This window comes from Cydia pomonella, unplaced genomic scaffold (genome assembly GCF_033807575.1).
Source record: "Cydia pomonella isolate Wapato2018A unplaced genomic scaffold, ilCydPomo1 PGA_scaffold_81, whole genome shotgun sequence".
Lineage (NCBI taxonomy): Eukaryota > Metazoa > Arthropoda > Insecta > Lepidoptera > Tortricidae > Cydia > Cydia pomonella.
The window spans coordinates 112,346-124,395 of NW_026907914.1; the positions used below are offsets into that span (position 1 = coordinate 112,346).

The window sequence follows — 12,050 nt, forward strand, 5'->3', positions numbered from 1 at the left end:
TTAAGCTAGTTATAGTAATCCTCTGTATATATCCATTATGTATTTTGTTAAAAATATTTAATAGTAAACTTTTTTTATTATTACAGGTCTGTTAACTAAAGCTGGCGCGATCAACACATTTACACATTGCGCTTGTGTAGTGTCTGTGAATAAGCGCGCGGCGTGACGTCGCACTGCATACGCAACATGAAATGTCTGCCCGTCTCTCTCGCGCGCGGTCTATCTTATGAGCGTGAAGGAGACAGTTATTGTTTTTCTTTTGCTACTGTTTATAAATACAGCATGATGTTATTGTAAATGTTAGTGTCAGTCAGTCACGTGTGATCGACGCGCGGCGCTGTGTTGTATTTGGAGGTTTATTTTTAAACATGCTGTATAGTGAAATTGCATAAGTGTGAGTACTGTGAACGCGCCAGCTTTAGTTAACAGACCTGTATTTTCATTTATATTAGTTAAAAAAATAGTTCGATTATGTACTAACTATCGATTTTTTTGGGTGTGTTTATTTGTCCTCAGTCCCATGTAGCGCACCAGCTGAGTTCCCACATTTTCCCCTTCGTCATCAGATTCTGACTTACCTTCTTGAATGTGACGAGGTTCATGGACCGCCCCTGCACTATGCAGTCCTCAGCGTCATGTAGCGCACCAGCTGAGTTCCCACATTTTTCTCTTCGTCGTCAGATTCTGACTTACCTTCTTGAATGTGACGAGGTTCATGGTCCGCCCCTGCACTATGCAGTCCTCAGCCTCATGTAGCGCACCAGCTGTGTTGCCATCTTCCACTTCGTCGACAGATTCTGACTTACTTTTTTGAATGTGACGAGTTTCATGGTCCGCCCCTGCACTATGCAGTCCTCAGCCTCATGTAGCGCACCAGCTGTGTTGCCATCTTCCCCTTCTTCGTCAGTTTCTGACTTACCTTCTTGAATGTGACGAGGTTCATAGACCGCCCCTGCACTATGCAGTCCTCAGCGTCATGTAGCGCACCAGCTGTGTTGCCATCTTCCCCCTCGTCGTCACTTTCTGACTTACCTTCTTGAATGTGACGAGGTTCATGGACCGCCCCTGCACTATGCAGTCCTCAGCCTCATGTAGCGCACCAGCTGTGTTGCCATCTTCCCCTTCGTCGTCACTTTCTGACTTACCTTCTTGAATGTGACGAGGTTCATAGACCGCCCCTGCACTATGCAGTCCTCAGCGTCATGTAGCGCACCAGCTGTGTTGCCATCTTCCCCTTCGTCGTCACTTTCTGACTTACCTTCTTGAATGTGACGAGGTTCATGGACCGCCCCTGCACTATGCAGTCCTCAGCGTCATGTAGCGCACCAGCTGTGTTGCCATCTTCCCCTTCGTCGTCAGTTTCTGACTTACCTTCTTGAATGTGACGAGGTTCATGGACCGCCCCTGCACTATGCAGTCCTCAGCGTCATGTAGCGCACCAGCTGTGTTGCCATCTTCCACTTCGCCGACAGATTCTGACTTACTTTTTTGAATGTGACGAGGTTCATGGTCCGCCCCTGCACTATGCAGTCCTCAGCCTCATGTAGCGCACCAGCTGTGTTGCCATCTTCCCCTTCTTCGTCAGTTTCTGACTTACCTTCTTGAATGTGACGAGGTTCATGGACCGCCCCTGCACTATGCAGTTCACACCCTCATGTAGCGCACCAGCTGTGTTGCCATCTTCCCCTTCGTCGTCAGTTTCTGACTTACCTTCTTGAATGTGACGAGATTCATGGTCCGCCCCTGCACTATGCAGTCCTCAGCCTCATGTAGCGCACCGGCTGTGTTGCCATCTTCCACTTCGTCGTCAGATTCTGACTTACCTTCTTGAATGTGACGAGGTTCATGGTCCGCGCCTGCACTATGCAGTCCTCAGCCTCATGTAGCGCACCAGCTGTGTAGCCATCTTCCACTTCGTCGACAGATTCTGACTTACTTTTTTGAATATGACGAGGTTCATTGTGCGCCCCTGCACTATGCAGTCCTCAGCCTCATGTAGCGCACCAGCTGTGTAGCCATCTTCCACTTCGTCGACAGATTCTGACTTACTTTTTTGAATGTGACGAGGTTCATTGTGCGCCCCTGCACTATGCAGTCCTCTGCCTCTTGGAGCGCACCAGCTGTGTTTCCATCCTCTCCTTCGTCGTCAGATTCCGACTCGCACTCGGTGCCCAGCATCCGGTTCTGACGCTGGAAGGGATTGCGGGCCCGTTCTAGCATCTTCTGGTACTTGGTGGTCCAGCATTTTTCCACTTCCGCCATTATACTTTGGCGTTCCTCTGTGAATGGAAAAAGAGCTTAAAAATTGCTACTTGCTAATGAAACAGTAGTTTGGGCTCGGTTTAAAGATTATTTTCACCACAATAGGTCGTAAAAGCTCTCTTAATTATTCAAAAACGGATAAGAAAGTTGGATTCTATCCACATGTGTTGCAAAGTAATTTAATTTAAATTTTGCGGTTGTTTTCTTATGTTGGCTGGTAGAATTGACTTTTAAATGATAAATTTAAATGATAAATATTTAATGACGTTCACTTTGGATTGATTTCGTATGATGGTTTACAGTTACGAGTAGTATTTTCCTTGCGTTGGTGTGGTGGTAAAGCAAAGTTTGTTTAACACACGTGCCTTGAAACCCTCACAACGCTCTAGATTCGATTTTGAAACCTTCCCATTACTCGGGTATCAATATTAGCACGAGCGGTTAAACACAACCCCCTGGTAAAACAACTACTGTTCTCATACATTCAAGGTTCACATTTTGCATTATATGAAATAAATGATTGATTATCTTAATAACTTACGATCGGACAACGTGGCGTAGGGCAGCAGATATCGCATGTATATGGGGTCCAGCTTGCGCTCCGGGTGCTGCAACTTGGTCAGCTTCATCTCGTCGGCGACGCGGCCCCACCGCTTGCGTTGTATGACGTTGCTGAGACCGCCGTTGCGTTCCACGGCGTGGTATAGCCTGGGGAGGTTCACTTCGCTGCCGTCCAACTAAAACAGTAACAGGTTTTTAATCACACTTGCTCGAAATAGTATTTTATGCAACAGTTGTATAAGAAGGGTCAAAAAAGGCGAGTGGCGTGAGTTACGGAAGTAAAGGAATACGCCACGAGCATTTTTTGCACTATTTATACAACGTTGCATACAATGCTTTTCCTAGGAGTCAAAAACAAAAATAATACTAGAATAATACTAGAATCATATAGGTAAACAAACCAAAAGTATACAGCTAAGATACACGAGCATACCTTCATACGCGCCCGGAACCGAACCCAATGTAGCATACTTTTGGCACACAAGAGGTGGCCTTAAGAACTTTGTGATAAAACAACGCAACCTAAGTGTGTTTGGGGTTCTTAGAATTGTCTATTGTATTAGTTGCCTGTGGAAAAAAAAGTACAGTCAGCGATAAAAGCTTGTACCAAAAATGAAATTTTGCCAAAAGCTTATTTATTTTTATTTACCAACGACGCTCTGGGTCTCCAGGGCAAGGGGGCCCAGCGGCTGTACATCTTGGAGATGTACTGGTATATGACCGTGTCGCTCATGTCTGAAGTCGTCCGGGGGAACTATTCCTAGGAGATACTTGGGTCATGTCGCCTGCGGGTAGAGGGTGTACTCTTTTATACTACGTCGGTGGCAAACAAGCATACGGCCCGCCTGATGGGAAGCAGTCTCCGCAGCCTATGTACGCCTGCAACTCCAGAGGAGTTGCCTTCGAGTTGGATCATGTCGCCTGCGGGTAGAGGGTGTACTCACGAGGGGAGACCGCGCGAACACGACGCTCTGGGTCCGCAGGTGCGCCTTGATGGCAGCCAGCTCCCTGGACACGGGGCCCCAGCGGCTGAACATCTTGGAGATGTACTGGTATATGACCGCGAAGCGGATCGTGTCGCTCATCGTGCATGTTGGTTTGAAGTTTTCAGGGGGAACTATTTTGCAGAGGCCGTATTTTGAGGCCTCGGGGGCGATTTTGTCGTAGTATTTTATCGGATCCTGTAAATAATAAGTTAATAATCATATACACATAATTTCATGATAATAAACATTGTTAAGTGGAGATAAAAACTTAGTTTATTTTGCAAGACGCAATAGAAAAAGTATGACGATTCTCTACAAGTGTTTCTCTGCCCCTAATATTTATTTTAACCGATCTAACATGATTTATTCGAAGGGGGGAAACGAATAATGCTACCATAGCTATCGCGTGGAAACCGGACGGAAGCCGAGGCTCGGGGCGTCCTGTACACTCTTGGCAACGGTCCGTCCTAAGAGAGTTACGAGCGGTCGGGTTGAGCTGGAGCGAGGCCAGAAGACGAGCTGAAGATAGGAAGGCGTGGCGCGAGCTTGTGAAGGCCCTTTACACCTCTGGGGTGCTTTAGGACAACAACAACATGATTATAATGTAAGACTAGGGTAAAAGTTGCGTTACTTAAACTCAATTTTAACTAAGCTTGTGAAAATGTAATATAAAGTTAAGAAACGAATATAAACAGATTAGAGATGCAACGAATATCCAATTACTATTCGGTATCCGGGCAATTTTTTACAATACGGCCGGTTTCCGGATAGTGCGTAGTATCCGGCCGGATTCCGGATAGTGCTGCTTAGTATCCGGCCGGATTCCGGATAGTAATTTAGCACGATATTTATGAATACAATATGCACTAAACACTACTAAATCTTATAAATAACGAAACAAAGTTAATAAATCTGCACTCGCTATGAAAATATTAAATCAATAAAATAAAATAAAATAAAAATCATTTATTTCAGACCTTGGTCCATACAGTGTTAGTACGACTTACTCTAAAAATTATATTAAATTATTATTGAAATAAATTAAACTTACAATATTTTAGGGTTTAAACTTACAATATTTTAGGGTTTAAACTGGAGCCAGTCACATATACTAGTAATAACTACATACACTCATGTGAGCCATGTGTATGTAGCTACCAGTGAGTGTACCCTGGTCCAGTGCACAAGAAGCTGACTGTCAAGCCTGTCAGCTATAATTGCCAGGAGACTGTTGCGGCTGCCCCGCAGGCGCCGCAGCGCGCAAAACACTTACGAAGAAAATTGTAATTTGCGCTATTCAATTCTCGCAGTATGTGAATTTAGTTTACTTATTTATAAACGGCTGCCTATAACTATAAATAAGTTGCAACCTGCATCGAACTTTGAGCAAGCGCGCTATCTAATTTAATTAATTTTTGACCAAACTTTTAGCCGGATATCCGGCTTCCGGATACCGAATATTCGGCGGATCCAGCGGCCGCATATCCGGTATCCGTTGCATTTCTAAAACAGATTTAAATTCTCAGCCTTAGGAAAATACGTAGATCCCGCTAAGACCGTCTCTGCCTTCCCCAAATACGCCTCTTTTCTCCCAGTCCCTTCAGTGACCAAGCTCCTCAGCTCATTAAGAAGTTCTGTTCAGCAGTGGATACAATAAACACTAATACATTACCTCAAACTCCTCAGCCGTAGGATAGTACGCGGTTGCTTCAAGCACCGCCCCTGCTTTTTCCTCTAAAGAAGCCTCTTCTCTCCCAGTCCCCTCCGTGGCCAAGCTCCCCAGTTCATTGAGAAGTTCTGTTCAGCAGTGGATACAATAAACACTAATACATTACCTGAAACTCCTCAGCCGTAGGATAGTACGTGGGTGCCTCTAAGACCGTCCCCGCCTTTTCGTCCAAATAAGCCTCCTCCCGCCCAGTCCCCTCCGTGGCCAAGCACCCCAGCTCATTGAGAAGTTCTGTCAGCAGTGGATACAATAAACACTAATATATTACCTCAAACTCCTCAGCCGTAGGATAGTACGTGGGTGCCTCTAAGACCGTCCCCGCCTTTTCGTCCAAATAAGCCTCCTCCCGCCCAGTCCCCTCCGTGGCCAAGCACCCCAGCTCATTGAGAAGTTCTGTCAGCAGTGGATACAATAAACACTAATATATTACCTCAAACTCCTCAGCCGTAGGATAGTACGTGGGTGCCTCTAAGACCGTCCCCGCCTTTTCGTCCAAATAAGCCTCCTCCCGCCCAGTCCCCTCCGTGGCCAAGCTCCCAAGCTCGTTCTGAAGTTCTGTCGGTAAGGAGTTGAAAATCTTGTTTAACAGCGCTGGACTATTCGTCAGATTATCTATCAAATTCTTCCGCTTCTTATATATATCGTCCTCAGGTACCAAGCTGACACTAAGTACGTTCCCAACTTCTTTTTTTTTTGTATTAATTTTGGCTAGTTGAGAGCTTGTAGGGCATATGTCCATGTATTGTATGCTTTCGGGGCTCTGCGCGGGGGGGTCGGGGGTCTGCTGGTTGCGGCGGCGGAGGCCCGAGGGAGGCCGAGAGCCTTCTAGTTCGTCGAACTCGTACACGTCCGGGTTTGGCGGCGGAGGGTCGCGGGAGCTGGAAAAATAGGTTCTATAAGTATATACCTGTATCATATGAAGGGGATAAATAAACCCGGGATTTACCGTAATCCCCAGAATATGCTTATTAATTTACTTATTTAACCTTTATTGCACAAAAGAAAACCTTACAGTACAAAAGGCATTCTGTACTCTACCAGTCAACCGTAAGGCCAAGCAGAGATCTTATCATACTTACTTCCTGAGAAGTCTCGTGTTGGTGGCCACCTCTTCCTGGGCAGGGGCTGCCTTCGCCGCACGCTTCGGTAACGTTTTCTTCTCTTTGACCGGAGCAACTTTCGGTTTCCTGTATTTAAAAAAAAATACAAGCGTAACCTTTAACATACACAATAATCTTTAACCCTTTGAATGCCACATCTATCGAACGCGGCGTGTCATCGTGAGCCATATGGGAACGCACGAAGTCTGATTATCCTCGGTCAAAAGGTTAACAAAAAAAAACTGACTTAAACGGGACTTAATTTTTTTTTTATACTACGTCGGTGGCAAACAAGCATACGGCCTGCCTGATAGTAAGCAGTCTCCGTAGCCTATGTACGCCTGCAACTCCAGAGGAGTTACATGCGCGTTGCCGACCCTAACCCCACCCCCCTCGTTGAGCTCTGGCAACCTTACTCACCGGCAGGAACACAAGTAACACAACACTATGAGTAGGGTCTAGTGTTATTTGGCTGCGGTTTTCTGTAAGTTGGAGGTACTTCCCCAGTTGGGCTCTGCTCTAGATCTGGAATGACATCCGCTGTGCTGTGCCCTACCACACAAGGCGAGATGACATTCACATTGCCCATACCTCTCTTTTGGACAAAATATTAATAGCGTAAAGTTAAGTTTTTAATATACCTCCGACGTTTCGAGGACAAGTCTGTGGTTGCCGAGCATTTACTAGTCAAACAAATCACTGGATTGAGCTGCATAACCCTAAAATCATTTCTACGGATCGTAGTGAAGCCATTGAAATTAAAAAAACAAATCAATTTCAATCGGAAAGATGGTTTTAGGATCTCATTCAATTGTAATCCAGTCATTAGTAAATGTATCAGCGAAAACAAATATCGTGAGTGTTGTGTGTCGAGTGATTAACATCCCTAGTGCGCAAAACGGGTGCGGGTAGCACGAAAAACTCGCGCGGCTAAAACATTGGTGTCAACTTTAGCTAGTATTCTCCGAGGCCACGGGGACAATGCCGTCCTCGAAACGTCAGAGGTAAATACTGCCTCAATCGAGCAATGGAGCTGCAGAAGACATACACGAAGCTTCATGATACATCTTCTTTCACTACATTAATAATAATAATCCAGCCTATATACTTTCCATTGCTGGGCACAGGCCTCCTCTCATACGCGAGAGGGCTCAGGCTATAGTCCCCACGCTAGACTATGCGGATTGGGGACTTCACATACACCTTTGAATTTCTTCGCAGATGTATGCAGGTTTCCTCACGATGTTTTCCTTCACCGAAAAGCTAGTGGTAAATATCAAATGACATTTCGTACATAAGTTCCGAAAAACTCATTGGTACGAGCCAGGATTTGAACCCGCGACCTCTGGATTGAAAGTCGGCCGTCATATCCACTCGGACATCACCGCTTATTATAGGACATTATTACACAAATTGACTAAGTCCCACAGTAAGCACATTAAGGCTTGTGTTGAGGGTACTTAGACAACGATATATATCAATATTTATAAATACTTAAATACATAGAAAACACCCATGACTCAGGAACAAATATCCATGCTCATTACACGAACAAATGCCCTTACCAGGATTTGAACCCGGAACCATCAGCTTCGTAGGCAGGGTCACTACCCACTAGGCCAAACCGGTCGTCAACGTTGACGCACGCGGCCACAGCGCCCACAGCCCATATTAACTTTCGTCCATTCCGAGAAAGTTCACGATGACCACCGCACACTATAGCCGTGGCGTTCAAAGTAAATATTACTTTTTATGAGGAAATACCAGATTTAATAATTTTAGTTATATATCTCCTTCGCACTGACGAGGCTCCTAAAATGAGAGCGATAAGGACAACTGCAGCTTATGCGAAAAATCCAGCGTAAAAATCTTTGAAATCGAGGTTTCGTTCTCGCCATTTCCCCCCTCCAAAACTTAAGCAAATTGTAACCATATTTTCTCACCTCACGTTCTAAACCCACATTTTCTATTTCCTCCTGTGGCACACAGTATGCTAAAAACTCTTTCTTTAGGCGCACTTGTTATTTGTATAATGAATCTCTTAACGATATAGATATTTTTGTTCATAGTTTGTCCGTGTTCAAGAACAAAGTTCGGCAAATTTTGTTTTCTAGAAATTGATCAATTTGGTTCCAGTCATATTTTTCATACTTTTGTATGTTTTCTTAACTTACTTGCATGTAGCACACAACTAAACCGGTAATTTATAATTGCGTAATTTACATTTCCATGTAATAGTTTTCTTAGTAATGTAGGAAACTTTAGGCCTATTTTTAGTTGATTTACTTTAGACATATTTGTAAAAGGCTGTTTGTTTTCTAAATAAATTAAAATATATATATATATATATATATATATATTTTGGAAAAAAAATGAAATAGTTATTTTCATCACACTTGCTCGAAAAAGATCTTATTTCATGCAGGTGTGCTGAAGGACAAAGGCCTATTTTGTTCTCGCGGGAGTTATGGATTGTGAAGCTATAATTCCCTAAGGAGTTATAGCTTTATTCTTTAATTATGTCACTTATTCATACAAACCAAGTAGCATAAATGAGTTTTACTTTTAAAATGCTGACGTTTAAAATGTAATATTTTTGTTTATGTTTAAAATTATTTAATTTGATTAATTTAACAGCCGTTTAAAATTTATTTACATAACTTTCAATCGTGGCTGAATGCCGAATAGGTCCTCACCTGCCAAGAAATTACAAAATGGCGGACGAATGTTTGATATGTCACCGTATTTAAGAATTATTTCGCTTAAAATTTAGTTTTTTCTTCGCAAGTGTGATGAAAAACATTGTGTGTAACTCCGGGGGTAAGAATATTGCAAATTACCACCCTCGCTTCCAAAGTTTCACTTACCCCCCTCGTTGCACAATGTACTATTGTACAACAAGAGAGCAAAGTTTGATATTTCTTCGAGTGCTTATTTTAATTAGTTAAATAGTGATGAAGACGGATTAGATTTTATTTTTCGCAGTAAGGGACTCAAAAGCGCACGAGATGTAAATAACTTTGATCTCGTGTAGTACACAAAAAATTTCACGACAGCAGTGTGAACATATTTGAAAGGTAAAAATACAACCTGAAAAAATGTAATCCGCCTTCATCACTATTTCACTCATGTTTTATTAAGGTATTCTAACAATTAAGTTTAATTACCGCAATAAATCAAAACGAAAGAAATTTCAATTAAATAATACCTACGGAAATAATGAAGTAACGAACATCAATTGACAGTTCAATCGACAACTTTTTTTTGGAAAAAAAAAACTTTGTAAGATACGGTCCGAATTGCGGATACAACTAATTGTCAAGTATAGTAGATATCGTTAAAAGTAGAATTATTTACTTTGCGTAACAATTGCGTATTTTTTTAAGTTAAAATACGTAAAATATGGTTTTTTTATTAAATTTTTATTTCAATTAATTATTACGATTGAGGACTAGTAGGGTGTTTTGGAACTATACGGTCTGACTTATTTCGGGGGTCTAATATCAACCGTCAATATACCGTTGAATTACGTATCTTATTTTTGTCTCTTTCTTTTTGCTAATGACGTGAAAGGGACAAAGACAATAGAATCCAAATATTTCGAACTTGTATCAGGCCCTGCACGTGAAATGACATTCGAATATAAAGGTTACTTGAATGTTATTTTGTCTCACTCGGTGAGCAAAATGCGATTTTGCAAACTGTTTTTAAGCAGAAAATTACCCTTGTTCCAGCTGCTGACGTGAAAAATAAATTTGATTTGTTTTTCATGTTTTGATTTTTGCGTTTATTGTTGCAGATTGTATGCTAAACGTCTGTTCACGGAGAATTAATTTACCTGTGTTTAGCGTTGTTTGAAGTAACCTAGTTCTTATAGAAACAGGAATATCAAAAAAAAAGTACAAATATAGTTAGTGGTGATATTGAATACCTATAAAAAAGAGCTCATCTCTTTTTTATAGGTATGACCACAATACAGAGAACGTATGAACGGGAAAATCACCACTAATGTTTCCACTTAGCCGACCATATTAACAGTTAAACGGATAATCTATACATACCTGCCCCTTGTTTCTTTCTGCACAGTTTTCTTCCCCACTCCCTTTCCTTTAATCCTCTTTGTTGCATCGTCTGGTTTACTGATGTCATCGTTTTCCCTCTTATGTTTCTCTCCTGCTTTCTTGTCTTCTTTGTCCCTCTTATTTTTATGTCCCGCTTTCTTCTCTAATTTGTCTCCCTCACCTGACTGTCCCGCTTTCTTCTCTATATTGTCTCCCTCATCTATCTGTCCGGTATTTTTGTCTTCTTTGTCCCTATCATCTTTATGTCCTACTTTCTTGCCTTCTTTGTCCCTCTCATCTTGTTGTTCTACTTTCTTGCCTTCTTTGTCCCTATCATCTTTATGTCCTACTTTCTTGCCTTCTTTGTGTCCCGCTTTCTTGTCTTCTTTGTCCCTTTCATGTTTCTGACCTGCTTTCTCACTGTCCTTATCTGTCTTAGCTTTGTTTGTATTTTGGTTCTTTTTCGCTTGTACATCAATACCTGAATCCTCATTATCAGAAACGTTATTTTTTTCTGAAGATTTTTTAGATTTCATTTCTCTTTTATCTGAGACTTCGAATCTGATTTCTTCAAGTTCTTTCCTAATGTTTTCGTCCATTATTTCCTTTTCTCGTACCAAATCCCCTTCGGACTGTGGGTCTTGGAACTCTGGGGTCGCGGTCCACCCTGGTGGAGTTCCAAGCCAGATGATGTCACTGCTGATGTCAGACAGGGACTTGAGAGACCGCGATGCCCTACACATGGCACATGGCATGGCTGGGGGTAAACACCAGTCTTCCACTCTGTGTAACAAACGATAAGTGTTGCAAAATGTTTCATTTTATAACATTTCTTAGTCTAACCCTTTGAACGCCACGCCTATCGTGTGTCAAAGGGTTAACAACGTAACAAAATTGAGAATTAAACGATGTGAAAATAAAACGAGAAGACCGAAAACTTCTATATTCTCCTAAGGCCCACCGTCCTATACATAGTACAAATTAAGGCTGCGATTCGACGCAAGCTGTGCAAGGATGGGTTTGTCATAAATTAATACTAGAACTTTATTTACGTATTCTCGTTTAGCGCCACTACAGTGGAAGCAGCTGAGCAGAGCGAGGTGTTTGTACATACAAAACAAGCGATGGAAATAGTATTTATGCAACCGTTGTCATAGAGACATAATAAAAACCGGCCAAGAGCATGTCGGGCCATGCTCAGAGTAGGGTTCCGTAGTTACTCTTCCGTCACAATAAGCTAAACTGGAACTTAAAGTATGGTACATTGTTAACCAAGGGATGAACTGTGGGTGTACGTCTTTTTACTATGAAGGGGAAACTTTTTGCGATAACTCAAAAACAGATAAACTGA

General features: G+C 42.3%; 2 protein-coding genes across 3 annotated transcripts; both read right to left on the minus strand.

The window, feature by feature from the left end:
* Positions 1–358: 358 nt before the first annotated feature.
* Positions 359–6,290, minus strand: LOC133534307 (protein Jumonji-like). 2 transcript variants are annotated; one of them, XM_061873413.1, is made up of 4 exons: positions 5,807–6,290; positions 3,768–4,004; positions 2,804–2,999; positions 359–2,279 (listed from the first exon to the last, which is right to left on the minus strand). In XM_061873413.1, exons 2-4 carry the CDS (start codon positions 3,906–3,908, stop codon positions 1,975–1,977), a joined length of 642 nt encoding a protein of 213 aa, XP_061729397.1. In that variant the 5' UTR covers positions 3,909–4,004; positions 5,807–6,290; the 3' UTR covers positions 359–1,974. The 2 variants fall into 2 exon arrangements, with proteins under 2 accessions (XP_061729397.1, XP_061729395.1); XM_061873411.1 differs by having other exon boundaries at positions 3,768–6,290.
* Positions 5,214–11,442, minus strand: LOC133534306 (TRAF3-interacting protein 1-like). The gene is made up of 4 exons (XM_061873410.1): positions 10,700–11,442; positions 6,618–6,725; positions 5,969–6,416; positions 5,214–5,312 (listed from the first exon to the last, which is right to left on the minus strand). Exons 1-4 carry the CDS (start codon positions 11,440–11,442, stop codon positions 5,214–5,216), a joined length of 1,398 nt encoding a protein of 465 aa, XP_061729394.1.
* Positions 11,443–12,050: the final 608 nt, after the last annotated feature.

What these genes read in the sequence shown, in the direction of transcription:
- LOC133534306 (XM_061873410.1), bottom strand. Translation starts at nt 11,442, where the DNA reads ATGTGTAGGGCATCGCGGTCTCTCAAGTCCCTGTCTGACATCAGCAGT. An exon ending in CAGAAAGAAACAAGGGGCAG is followed by an intron (nt 6,726 to 10,699) that starts GTATGTATAGAT and finishes TTTTAAATACAG; the next exon opens with GAAACCGAAAGTTGCTCCGG. An exon ending in AACACGAGACTTCTCAGGAA is followed by an intron (nt 6,417 to 6,617) that starts GTAAGTATGATA and finishes CTATTTTTCCAG; the next exon opens with CTCCCGCGACCCTCCGCCGC.
- LOC133534307 (XM_061873413.1), bottom strand. Translation starts at nt 3,908, where the DNA reads ATGAGCGACACGATCCGCTTCGCGGTCATATACCAGTACATCTCCAAG. An exon ending in TGTTCGCGCGGTCTCCCCTC is followed by an intron (nt 3,000 to 3,767) that starts GTGAGTACACCC and finishes TTACTGTTTTAG; the next exon opens with TTGGACGGCAGCGAAGTGAA. An exon ending in CTACGCCACGTTGTCCGATC is followed by an intron (nt 2,280 to 2,803) that starts GTAAGTTATTAA and finishes TTCCATTCACAG; the next exon opens with AGGAACGCCAAAGTATAATG.